General features: G+C 37.6%; 1 protein-coding gene across 6 annotated transcripts in view; it reads left to right on the top strand.

Annotated features, from left to right (window-relative positions):
• Positions 1-14,218, top strand: part of SPIRE1 (spire type actin nucleation factor 1) — a 203,493-nt gene that overhangs the window by 75,879 nt on the left and 113,396 nt on the right. For all 6 annotated transcript variants that reach the window (XM_040479443.1, XM_040479444.1, XM_040479445.1 and 3 more), the window contains exon 3: positions 8,622-8,855. In XM_040479443.1, coding sequence (XP_040335377.1) covers positions 8,622-8,855 — 234 coding nt within the window. The remainder of the gene's footprint in view (positions 1-8,621; positions 8,856-14,218) is intronic.

The following is a 14,218-nucleotide window of genomic DNA, read 5'->3' as shown; positions in this document are numbered from 1 at the left end:
CCCTGTCCTAAATAACAGGAAGAATCATACTTGATCCCTGTCCTAAAGGAGTTTCTTTCTTTTTTTTTTTTTTTAAGATTTATTTGTTTTTGAGAGAGAGTACAAGTGGGGAACGGGCAGAGAGAGAGGGGAACAAAAGATGGGAAGCGAGCTCTGTGCTGACAGCAGCGACCTTGATACAGGGCTCAAACTCATGAGCTGTGAGATCATGGCTGGAGCCGAAGTTGGATGCTCAACTGACTTGGCCACCCAGGTGCCCTGAAGTTTATATTTTAGTAAAGGAAACAAATATGGACTCAAATATTTTTAGGAAATGCAAGTCAAGTTGAAGAGGGGCCAGATGAAGTGAGTTAGCATGGTAAGAGGAAGACTGTATGTGGGCTCAGTGGGCTTACGCCAATCTGCGTGCTTTCCATGAAGCATTGACATTAGTGGGTATGCTGTTGTTCTATAGTGAGGCTACTCTCAGTGATGGCATGGCTGGGTCTGGAGTCCAGAGAACACTCAGTTCCATTCATGTGTCTCTTTACCCCTGAGCTGTAGGGTTTTATAGCCAGCTATCACTAGCTGAGAGGTAATTAGTCATAATGTTGTAGCAGCCTTAAATTTTGGAATACGTGGTTTTATTTGATGCCTTCTTTCCTTCACCCTTTATCAGTTGATTAGGCTTAAAAACCACAGATTTCAATTGTGCTTCAATTGTTCCATTTAACTTTAAGGTTTTATGCTGTAATTCCCTGCTCATTTTAGAGTCTCTGGAAGCGTCTGGGGTTGGGGTGTAGTGCCAATGTGACAGGACATGAAGGATGATTTTCCAGCTGCCTGGAGACTGGTCATTCAAAGGAATGACATTGTTGTTTCCCTTGGGTTTCTTAACATTTCCAAAGGTTTTGGCAAAGGAACTTCTAAAATTAGTACAAGTAAGTATATATCTAGGCAAGCTAGTATGTCTAGGTACAGTTATGCTTTGATTATTGTTCTTGTGGTCACCCTTATTCCATAGCTGCAGACTATCTGAAGAACTGGGTGTATATTTTAGCAAAAGGTTAAAAGTTACCTCAGTCCAGAAGTAGTAGTAGTGAGTCATCTGGTGTACATGTCAGACTACTCATGCCCAGCCATATATGCTATGTTTCCAAGAGATTGGGTTAAATATAGAATTACTTTGTGGTTCAGATTTAAATCAGGAAAGATGAATAGATTTAGGACATTTAAACCAGGTTAGACATAATTTATGCTTTAGCTAGAAAGTTTCAGAGGCTGTTCAGGGTTGGATCACCACTGTAGGGGTCTGTTGAAATGAGAGAGATTAAAGTGACAGGTATTTTTGCCTATGTCCATAAATTCCATATCCAACTTTCAACCATACAGATATGAGTTGAAGGAATTTATATTTTGGTTTATTCACTCATTAACTGTTAAGTCTTTGCTGTTTATAAAATAATGTAAAGACATAAAGATGAATCATAGAGGACTTTACCTTCAAGGAGGTTAATCTTTTTGGGGAATTAAGATATGTACATAATTAACTGTTATCCAAGTTAAAAAGTGAAATGTACTGCATAAAGGTACAAGTCAATGTCATGGTGATTTTGAAGGGAAAAATGATTGTTTTCATCAAGGAAGAACAGTGGATAGAGACTGTGATGTGATATAACAGCTGATAGTTATTAATCAGGGTTAGCAAGTCATTATGGAAGGGTTCCTTTGAGCAGGGAGATGGAAAAATGAATAGGATTTGGACATACAAAAGTACAGGAGAAAGTCCATGTAGAAGGTAGGAACAATACTGAAAAATGTCATAGAGACAAAGTATAAAAAGCATACAAAGGAAAGAATAAGAAATCAGTACAGTTGGACAACAGTGTACATGAGTGATAATAAAAAAAAAAACTACATTGAAGAGATGAATTATAGTAAGATGAGAAACTGTGTTTGTTATTTAAAGCCTACTTTTCACCCTGGGAATGTCTGCCTAGAAGACACACCTTTTACCATGACTGTGGTAAATAAAATTGCTAGTTTTGAGTAGGACCCAGAACAAGAGAAGGCTCTGAAACAAGTCCTGTTGCTATGCAAACTGCTCTGTCACTTGGGCCATATGGTCCAGCAAATCCAATGGTGCTTGAATTGGCAAGTAGATAGATGCTGTTTGGAGCTTTTGGCAAGCTCCAGTAGGTAAATGGCCGTGTAGATCCTTAAGATTTTGGAGTAAAGCCCTGTTACTCTTTGTGCATAACTATTCTCCATTTGAGAAACAGCTCTTGGTCTGCTACTAGGCCATACTACAGACTGAACACTTAACCATGGGCCACCAAGTTACTATGTGACCTGAGTTTCCCGTCATGAACTGGGTATTATCAGACCCTTCAAGTCATGAGGAGTGTGTATAGCAGCACTCCATCATCATTTGGAATGGTGTATATGTGATGGGGCACAAGTAGGCCCTGAAAGCACTGCCTGAATGTACTTCTGCTACACTCCCTTGTCTTCCTAGCCTATACCTGTCTGCCTTCTGGGGAGTTCTGTAGTCAGTTGACAGAAGAAAAGAAGACTGGCGCCTGGTTTACAGATGGTTCTGCATAATATGCAGGTGCCACCTGGAAGTGGACAGCTGTAGCAATATATGTCCTTTCAGGGATATCCCTGAAGGATAGTGTCGAAGGGAAATCCTCCCAGTGGGCAGAACTTTGAACAGTATACTTGGTTGTGTACTTTTTTTTTTTAATTTTTTTTTTTTTACGTTTTATTTATTTTTGAGACAGGGAGAGACAGAGCATGAACAGGGGAGGGTCAGAGAGAGGGAGACACAGAATCTGAAACAGGCTCCAGGCTCTGAGCTGTCAGCACAGAGCCCGACGCGGGGCTCAAACTCACGGACCGCGAGATCATGACCTGAGCCGAAGTCAGCTGCTTAACCGACTGAGCCACCCAGGCGCCCCAAGTTGTGTACTTTTACTTGGAAGGGACATGATTGGAATATTGGTGACAAGGAAATCTGGGGAAGAGATATGTGGTTAGATTCTCTGGACAAAAAATGGGAAGATATTTGTGTCCCATGTGAATGCTTACCAAAGAGTGCCCTCAGCAGAGAAGGATATTAATATTCAAATCGATGGGATGACCTTTTCTGTGGATACCAGTCAGCCTCTTTTCCCAGCCACTCTGTCATCTTGCAGTAGTCTTGTGAACATGGCTGGGGATGGGGATTATGCCATCCACATGGATTTCCACTCACCAGGGTTCACCTAGCTATAGCCACTGCCTAGGGCCCAATCTAACAGCAAGGAGAGACCAATACTAAATTCCCAATATGGCTCTGTTACCCTGGGCAAGAGCTGTTACCCAGCTCCCTGGTGGCAGGTTGATTACATTGGATCTCTTCCATCATAGAAGGGGCAGCATTTTGTTCTTACTGGAAGAGTGACTTACTCTTTTTTTTTTTTTTCAGAGAGTGTACAACAGAGAGCTTTTATTGAATAGTAATAAAACAGGAACCTTATGTTTACCCTAATTTCTTTTTTTTAATATGAAATTTATTGTCAAATTGGTTTCCATACAACACCCAGTGCTCATCCCAACAGGTGCCCTCCTCAATGCCCATCACCCACTTTCCCCTCCCTCCCACCCCCCATCAACCCTCAGTTATTCTCAGTTGTCAAGAGTCTCTTATGGTTTGGCTCCCTCCCTCTAATTTTTTTTCCTTCCCCTCCCCCATGGTCTTCTGTTAAGTTTCATAGGATCCACATAAGAGTGAAAACATATGGTATCTGTCTTTCTCTGTATGGCTTATTTCACTTAGCATAACACTCTCCAGTTCCATCCACGTTGCTACAAAAGGCCAGATTTCATTCTTTCTCCTTGCCATGTAGTACTCCATTGTGTATATAAACCACAATTTCTTTATCCATTCATCAGTTGATGGACATTTAGGCTCTTTCCATAATTTGGCTATTGTTGAGAGTGCTGCTATAAACATTGGGGTACAAGTGCCCCTATGCATCAGCACTCCTGTATCCCTTGGGTAAATTCCTAGCAGTGCTATTGCTGGGTCATAAAGTAGATCTATTTTTAATTTTTTGAGGAACCTCCAGACTGTTTTCCAGAGTGGCTGCACCAATTTGCATTCCCACCAATAGTGCAAGAGGGTTCCCGTTTCTCCACATCCTCTCCAGCATCTATAGTCTCCTGATTTGTTCATTTTAGCCAAGGAGTGACTTACTCTTGATGTAGATTTGCCTTCCCTAGGCATACAGTGCTTCTGCCAAAACTTATCATCCTTGGATCTACAGAATGCCTTACTCACCATCATGGTAATTCACACAGCATTACTTCTGATCAAGGAATGAAATAGGAAATTAGGTGTAGCAGTGGGCCTGCTCACAGCATCCACTGGTCTTACTATGTTTCCCACTATCCTGAAGCAGTGGACTTGATAGAATAGCAGAATGGACTTTAAGGAGACTTAAAGAGATGTATATGTGTGCCATCACAAGAGGTACACTTGTGATGGTTAATTTTATGTCTTTTATTATTAATTTTTTTATTTGAGGGTAGTTGACACACAATGTTACATTAGTTTCAGGTGTACAACAGTAGTGATTGGACAGGTATATACATTATGCTGTGCTCACCACAACACTGTTACAATATCAATGACTATATTCCTTATGCTGTACCTTTTATGTGACTTATTCATTCCTTAATTAGAAGCCTTTATGTCCCATTCCCCTTCACCTATTTTGCCCACCACCAGCTCCCTCCCCTCTGGCAGCCACGAATTTGTTCTTTGTATGTACAGGTCTGATTCTGCTTTTTGTGTGTTTATTCATTTGTTTTGTTTTGTTTTGTTTTTAGATTGCACATATAAGTGAAATCATATGGCATTTGTCTTTCTCAGTCTGATTTATTTCACATAGCATAATAACCCTCTAGGTCCATCCATGTAGTTGCAGTGGCAAGATTGCTTCCTTTTTTATGGCTTTGTAATATTCTGTTTATATGTGTGTGTGTGTGTGTGTGTGTGTGTGTGTGTGTGTGTATGTATGTGTGTGTATGTATGTGTATATACATACCACATCTTCCTTATCCATTTGTCAGTGGTTGCTTCCATATCTTGGCTATTGTAAATAACTCTGCAATAAACATAAGGATACATATATCTTTTCAAATAAGTGTTTTTGTTTTCTTTGGGAAAATATGCAGTAGTGGAATGACTAGATTGTGTAATAACTCTATTTTTAATTTTTTGATGAACTCTCATACTGTTTTCTATAGTGGGTATACTAATTTACATTCTACCAATTGTGTGTATGAGGGTTCCTTTTTCTCCATATCCTTGCCAACACTTGTTATTGTCTTTTTTATTTTAGTCAGTCTGACAGGTGTGAGATGGTATCTCATTGTGGGTTTGATTTGAATTTCCCTGATGATTAGTGATATTGAGCATATTTTCATGTTTCTATTGGCCATCTCTGTGTCTTCTTTGGGAAAATGTCTATTTAGGTCGTCTGTTCATTTTTTGATTGGATTGGGGTTTTTGTTGTTGTTGCTGTTGTTCTGATGTTGAGTTGTATAAGCTCTTTACATGTTTTGGATTAACCCCTTACTGGATATGTCATTTGCAAGTATCTTCTCCTATTTAGTGGGTTATCTTTTTGTTTCGTTGATTGTTTCCTTTAGGCTGCAAAATCTTTATTTTGATGTGGTCCTGATTATTTTTGCTTTTGTTTCCCTTTAACTTTGAAAACAGGGAGTAGAGTTCCAAGTCACACAATACAAATGGATGAAAATATTCTGTATTTTCAGTGGGAAACAGTAAAAAAAAAAAAAAGTATTGGTTAAAAACTAGAAGTTGAGAAATTAAGCCTTATATACATTTTGAAACTTGTGTTGAGAAAATATTATTTCAGTTGATAAGGTAGATTTCAAATTTCGTAGAGATTTTTTTGAGTGAATGCCTCAATGCTTTTAAGGGCTGGAGAGTATATGATGACGATGGCTCTATTGTGCTTAACTTATCTTTAAAACTTCTGACTTTTCTTTTTCTTTGATACCACATAAATAAATTAAAAAAAAAAAAAAAACAGCATTGTGGTGCTCCTGGGTGGCTCAGTCAGTTGGGCGACTGACTTCGGCTCAGGTCATGATCTCATGGTTTGTGAATTCGAGCCCCGTGTTGAGCTCTGTGCTGACGGCTCAGAGCCTGGGGCCTGCTTCAGATTCTGTGTCCCCCTCGCTCTCTGCCCCTCCCCCACTCATGCTCTGTCTCTCTCTGTCTCAGAAATAAGCATTTAAAAAAATATATTTTAAAAAAACGGCATTGTATAGATTTTTCACCTCTTTGGCTAGATTTATCCCTAGGTATTTTATGGTTTTTTGGTGCAATTGTAATTGGGATCGATTCCTTGATTTCTCTGTCTGTTGCTTCATTATTGGTGTATATGAGTGCAACCGATTTCTGTGCATTGATTTTATATCCTGCAACTTTGTTGAACTCATGGATCAGTTCTAGCTGTTTTTTGGTGGAATCTTTTGGATTTTCCATATAGAGTATCGTGTCATCTGCGAAGAGTGAAAGTTTGACCTCCTCCTTGCTGATTTGGATGCCTTTTATTTCTTTGTGTTGTCTGATTGCTGAGGCTAAGACTTCCAATACTATGTTGAATAACAGTGGTGAGAGTGGACACCCCTGTCTTGTTCCTGACCTTAGGGGGAAAGCTCTCAGTTTTTCCCCATTGAGGATATTAGGGGTAGGTCTTTCATATAGGGCTTTTATGGATCTTGAGGTATGATCTTTCCATCCCCTACTTTCTTGAGGGTTTTTATCAAGAAAGGATGCTATGTTTTGTCAAATGCTGTCTCTGCATCTGTGGAGAGGATCATGTGGTCTTGTCCTTTGTTTTATTGATGTGATATTTCACATTTATTGTTTTGCAGTTATTGAACCAGCCCTGCATCCCAGGTATAAATCCCACTTGCTTGTGGTGAATAAGTTTTTAATGTATTGTTGGATCCAGTTGGCTAGTATCTTGTTGTTTTGCATCCATGTTCATCAGGGAAATTGGTCTGTAGTTCTCCTTTTTAGTGGAGTCTCTGCCTGGTTTTGGAATCTAGGTAATGCTGGCTTCATAGAAACAGTTTGGAGGTTTTCCTTCCATTTCTATTTTTTGGAAGAGCTTCAAGAGAATAGGTGTTAACTCTTCTTTAAATGTTTGGTAGAATTCCCCTGGGAAGCCATCTGGCCCTGGACTCTTGTTTTTTGGGAGATTTTTGATTACTAATTTGATTTCTTTACTGGTTATGGGTCTGTTCAAATTTCCTATTTCTTCCTGTTTCAGTTTTGGTAGTTTATATGTTTTTAGGAATTTGTCCATTTCTTCCAGATTGCCCATTTTATTGGCATATAATTGCTCATAATATTCTCTTATTATTGTTTGTATTTCTGCTGTGTTGGTTGTGGTCTCTCCTCTTTCATTCTTGATGTTATTTATTTGGGTTCTTTCCTTTTTCTTTTTAATCAAACTGGCCTAGGGGTTTATCCATTTTGTTAATTTTTTCAGAGAACCAGCTCCTGGTTTCATTGGTCTGTTCTGTTTGTTTGGTTTCAATAACATTGATTTCTGCTCTAATCTTTATTATTTCCTGTCTTCTGCTGGTTTTGGGTTTTACTTACTGTTCTTTTTCCAGCTCTTTAAAGTGTAAGGTTGGGTTGTGTATCTGTGACCTTTCTTCCTTCTTTAGGAAGGCCTGGATTGCTATATTACTTCCCTCTTATGACTGCCTTTGCTGGGTGCCAAAGGTTTTAGATAGAGAAGAATTGTTTATATGTGATCTTTCTAAGCAGAAAAGAAAGGCTCTATTGAGGAATAACGTAGAATTCCCTATATTAACACAAGTCTGGAGCATTTATCAGGGTTATATTAGGCAGTGATACATACCCAGTGTTCCTAAATTCGTATTTATATTTTCAGAGGTAATATTGGTGGAGGTGACAGGATAGGGAGGATTATCTATGCATTACATTGAAATCAGAGTTTGAAAAAGTCTCTCACTTACTTGTATCATTTGAGAGCTGTGTGTTTTCAATAATTAAATGTAACTCACTGGACAGTGTTTATATGGTTATGAGTAGATTTGTTTGTTTAAACTTAAGTTAGCTGCTACTAATAATTGAGTTTGCAGTCTCTCACATTCCTGGGGTGTCTGTGAAATAGACATTGATAAACACCAGTGTAAAAGTTCTGAAAGAATATGTGCTTTGATAGCTCTGTCTGTTCTCAGAAATATCTTTTGGAAATGTGGATAATCCACCTGGTTAGTATTTTATATGAATGGATAATACAGATTTTAGTTTATAGTATAAATCTAAGAAAACAAAAAGAGTTCATGTATTGTATATACTGGATTGAAGAAGTCACACAAAAATTTCCATCTGGGATTTTTTTTTTTAATGTATAGGTGAGACTTACCTATCTCCTCAAATCTAATTTATTACCTGTTTCTGCAGTGGAATAGATTATACTTAGCTTAAGTGTCATACTAAATATTTTATGCCTTACAGTTAGTTCTATAAAGCTATTTAGTCATCTTTATTAATCACCTTTCTTTAATGTCCCTAGGTTATTGAATCTTTGGGAATTGTTATTTATAAAGCACTGGACTATGGTTTGAAGGAGAATGAAGAAAGGGAGTTAAGCCCACCCCTAGAGCAGCTCATTGATCACATGGCCAACACGGTTGAAGCTGATGGCAGCAATGATGAGGGCTATGAGGCTGCGGATGAAGGCCTGGAAGATGAAGAAGATGAAAAGAGAAAAGTCTCAGCCATCCGGTCATATAGAGATGTCATGAAGGTAAAGAGGCAGTTTACATAGTACTTGTTTTTAAGAGTTATTTCATTTTAGATTCTTAACTGTAGAGCACAAATTGATGGTTTACCAGAGGGGAGGTGGACAGGGGGATGGGTGAAACAGGTGATGGAGATTAAGGAGAGCACGTGTTGTGATGACAACAGGTGTATGTAAGTGTTGGATCACCGTATTATACACCTGAAAGTAACATTAACAACGTGTATTAACTAACTGGAATTTAAATGAAAACTTTTTTTAAAAAAGCATTTGGGGAAAAAATAAGTTATGAACTATAAAAAGTAAATGGGAGTTCAGCATTTGATCATAGTTTGTAGATCTTTAGCTATAAGTGAAATGAATAAGGAACTAAAATACTCCTGGTTTTGTGATTTGTTCATAGCTTCAACATGGCCTTTTGTGATTAAATGATAACTCTCAAAAATCCACTTTTAGATATTATATGCTCCTAATATTACATATTATACACCAGCTTAACTGCACATTATGTCTTGAGTTGACTTCTGCATTTTCTTTTATGGACTAAATAACAACTGTGATCTAATTTATATGAAGATTCTGAATCTGAAGTATCACAGCTGATTGTGTAACTTGTTTTCTTGACCTACTCAGTGCTATGTATATGTAATGAAACAAGTTCTGTAGCTTGAATTGAAAATTTCTTCTTAGTTAAATTTTTGTGTGTACTTGAAGAACATAATTTCTATAATGCTAAATGTACAGAGATTAAAATTAAGATTTGTCAGTTTAGTCTTAAAAGAGAATTCTGTTTAGAGCTATTTGTATATGGTGTTTACTAGATTTTGTAAGCAATACTGGTTATATATCACTTATTTTACAACTTTTTAAAAAACATCCCAGAGAAAAGAATAGAGAGAAACTGTGAAGATAGTAGTTTCCAGGTGTACTGAAGCATACCCTGCTTCTTGTTCCTTCTTAGATGATAAATCTCCCAGAAACTCTGGAATAGGGCTCTACATTTATGATACTTATGAAATTCAGATATTCCTTAGCTCTTTTATTTTGTTTCTTTTTTTTAAGTTTATTTATTTTTTTAGAGATAGACATGAGCAGGGAACGGGGTGGGCGGGGGGGGGGGGGGGAAGGAGGGAGGGAGAGAGGGAGGGAGGGAGAGAGAGAGAGAGAGAGAGAGATCATCCCAAGCAGGCTCCATGCTGTTAGTATAGAGCCAGACATGGGGCTCAAATTTACAAACTGAGATCATGATCTGAGCCAAAATCCACAGTTAGATGCTTTACCAACCAAGCCACCCCCGTGGCTCTAGCTCTTTTAATACTTGCAATACTTCTCGTTTTTTTTTTTTTTCCACGTTTATTTATTTTTGGGACAGAGAGAGAGCATGAACGGGGGAGGGGCAGAGAGAGAGGGAGACACAGAATCGGAAACAGGCTCCAGGCTCCGAGCCATCAGCCCAGAGCCTGACGCGGGGCTCGTACTCACGGACCGCGAGATCGTGACCTGGCTGAAGTCGGACGCTTAACCGACTGCGCCACCCAGGCGCCCCAATACTTCTCGTTTTAAATCAACAGTGTCTGTAGGTAAAATCCTCATAATGTGTAGAAATTAAAATTTCACACAGTTTATTCATTTTGTATTTTCTAGAGGTCAAGGTATATTTTATTTTTTTGTTTTATTTATTTATATCTGAGCCCATATCAAGAGTTGGATGCTCAACCAACTGAGCCACCCAGGCACCCCTTCAAGTATATTTTAAAATATATATACACTTAAAGGCCAGATAAAACTTTCTGCAGCCCACAGATGACCTACTTGTTCCACTGCAGACCAGTGATAATGATTAAAAATGAAGAGTAAAAGGTTTTCCACTAAGACATAAACCTATTTATGCCTCTAAAATTGAGTCTGCAGTTTTTTGGTGGGGGCTATGTAGGGGGCAGTGAACAGGGAATGGTGAATGAGGAAGAGAACACTCACTTAACCAGCTACAGCAATTAAGTTAACCCTGGCACCAGTAGAATGATAGATGTCATAGCCAGATTGCTCTCATACTGCAGATTTGGAAGATGAGGGCTAGGGATTTATTGGATTGTTATAATTATTATTCAAGACATTGAATATTTTAACTTATAAAATAAAAATTCTCAGACATTCAGCCATTTGAACTGAACTTGTTTTATTTTTTTAATTTGGGCTATTGCATCTGGACTCCTGCCTATCTTACTGCTACCTTAATATGAAAAATAAATAGTTAAAAGGGTGCTTATGTATCATAAAAATCCATTATTCATGGCCACGTAGTGATACATAGAGTTTGTGGTTTAATTAATGAGTTGAAATCTTCAGTTAGTAAACTAACTTCTTTATTTTGTTGGAAGAGAAGAAGTAATTGAAGGAATATAACTACTTTCTCCTTGTTGGAAGTGGAAATATGAAACTAAGTTTGAATAATATAAATAATAGAATATTTAGGAACTTGGAGACAGCTTTTTTTTAATTCTTAGTGAGCAAGACCTCTTTAATGTGTAATGTGTAATGTTTCCCCTGAATAGTTATTTGTTCTTATTCTACTAATATTTTGTTATATTTTCATATATTTGTTGTTCTCTGAGCCTTATGATAACACTGTGAGGTAGATTGAGAAGACATTTTTATACCCATTTTACACATGGAAGAACTAAGGCTCAGAGAGGTATATGACTTCTCCAGCTTCATAGAACTGAGTAAGTAAGAAGGGTACATGATGATTATATTCAGAGCTTATACTCTGGTAGGCCTCGTTTTACCATTTTCATACCAACTGTTGTTGCCCTGGATTATCGAATCCTATGATCCTTATTTTTTTTTTTTTAATTTTTTAATTATTTATTTATTTATTTATTTATTTATTTATTTATTTTTGAGAGAGACAGAGAGAGTGAGCAGGGGAGGGGCAGAGAGAGAGTGAGAGGGAATCCCAAGCAGGCTCTGCACTGTCAGCACGGAGCTGATGCTGGGCTGAACCCACAAACCATGAGATCATGACCTGATCCAAAACCAAGAGCTTAACTTAACTGACTGAGCCACCCAGGTGTCCTATATTCTTTTTTTTTTTTAATATTTATTTATTTATTTTGAAAGAGAGAGAACGTGAGTGGGAGGAGGGGCAGAGAGAGGAGAGAGAGAACATAATATAAAGTATCTAGTATAGTTCTTGTCATGAATAACAATTTAATAGCATTTACTATATGCCAGGCATTTTCCTAGGTGCTAGGCACATAGCAATACGCAACATACAAATGGTCCCTACCTTTATGGCTCTTAATTTTAATGTAGAAAAATAGAATATAAACAAGTAAAGCATAAACACCCACATGTAATTTTTTCTGACTCATTGCAGTCACAGATTTATGTCAGAGATAGAACATGTTCTTCCCTTAAATTAAGAATATAACACCTAAAGCATTTTCCTTTCAGTTGAAGTATTTCTTGAGAAATATATGAATATATATATATATATGTATATATATGTGTATATATATATATATATATATATACACATATATATACATATTTATATATATGTGTAACCTGTAACCAAGTACTTAACACCTTCAAGAAGCATTAACAAAAGATCATTCTAAAAAATTGTTTTCTTATCTGTAAGGGGCATCTGGGTGGCTCAGTCAGTTAAGTGTCTAACTTTTGATCTCAGCTCAGGTCTTGATCTTAGCATTGTGGGTTCAAGCCCTGCATTGGGCTCCACACTGGGTGTGAAGCCCACTTTAAAAAAAATTATTTTTGTATCTGTAAATACATTCTGGAAAATATTCACCCAATTAACATTAATCAAAAAGAAGAGATTGTAGACATGAAGAAAAATTGGAGATTGATGGAGCACAAAGTGTGCAGGAAAGGAGATTGAAGAGTCAGGGTTAGAGATGATGGAAGAGTAAGACTTAAGACAGTGGATAGAAAGAATGAGTAAAAAAAAGTGGTGTGGAATCTAGGAAAAGTGTCTGAGAAATGACTGGAATTAATATGAGAATAGTACATGAACAAAGTTCTTCATTTGAAATGAATGTAAAATTCTCAGTTTATTCATATATTCATTTACCTTTTGAAATGTAAAGTAAGCGTTTAGTGTGCCTTCTTTGTGCTGAGTGCTCTATCAGCACTTAGGTTGCTGAGATTAAATAGGGTTAGGTGAAATCCTGTGAAATAAGTATTATAGACCAGGTGCATAGGACCATACTAGCTCATACACTACCTTTGGGCAAATTAGCAATAGGCGTTCCTTCTTCAAGATACTTGGCTTCCATCTGTAAGAAAATTGTCATAATAAATAGAAATTTGCAATGTCTGTGATGTGGAGGATGTCCTTCTAGATATAGTACCCTCGTGAACAGTCTGAACATACAGAAGTGGTGGTTCAACACGTGTACCTGAAATGCTCAGGGAGCACAGAAAGAGGCACTGAACTCAGCCTGGGGGATTCTGATTCTCTTATACAATCCAGTCTCCCTAATAATCAGGGAATGCGTATACAGCAATGCCATTTGTAACTCTTTTGCAAGCAAGAAGTTACTTTTGTTGATATTTGAAATTATGGTAAATTATTTCATGTAGTAATTGATAGCTACAGTGTAAATTTTCATAGCCCTTATATAAAATAACTTGACAATATATTTAAAAGTCTTCACTGTGTATGATGGCAAAAGGCTAGGAACATCCCAGCTGTTCATTAACAGGGGAATGGTTGAATTAACTATGGGTATAGCTAGTGAAGTACTATATAACTATCTGAAAGGATTGAGGAAATCTCTCTCCAGGGTATATTGTTTAGGTGAAAAAACAAGGTAGGGCGCCTGGGTGGCTCAGTTGGTTAAGTGTCTGACTTTGGCTGAGGTTATGATCTCACAGCCTCGTGGGTTCGAGCCCCGCGTCCAGCTCTGTGCTGACAGCTCAGAGCCTGGAGCCTGCTTCGGATTCTGTTTCTCCTTCTCTCTCTGCCCCTCCCCCTCTCACGCTCTGTGTCTCTCCTTCAAAAATAAACAAACATTAAAAAAAATTTTAAGAATATGTATAAAGGTATTTGTTTATATTGTTTTAAAAAAGAGGAACGATAAATCAAACCTAAAGAAGTTAGCTATAGATAAAGGAACAGAGCAGAAACAAGGACAGGCATTAAAGCGAAGCATCTCTGAGTATACTTAATTCTGTAGATTTGATTTAGAAATCATATAAATGTTTTACATAATTATAAAACAAAGTTAAATATGGAAATATAATTCCCCCTGCATTCAAGGCAAATTGAACATAACTGTTCTCACACTGGAGACATAACTACATAGGAAGACCTACAAAGCTATAACCACATAGTGGCAGTG

Source organism: Herpailurus yagouaroundi, unplaced genomic scaffold (genome assembly GCF_014898765.1).
Source record: "Herpailurus yagouaroundi ecotype Mexico unplaced genomic scaffold, PumYag 142, whole genome shotgun sequence".
In the NCBI taxonomy this organism is placed as follows: domain Eukaryota; kingdom Metazoa; phylum Chordata; class Mammalia; order Carnivora; family Felidae; genus Herpailurus; species Herpailurus yagouaroundi.
Note: the sequence above shows the minus strand (reverse complement) of the source record. Positions and strands in the feature narration are given on the sequence as shown.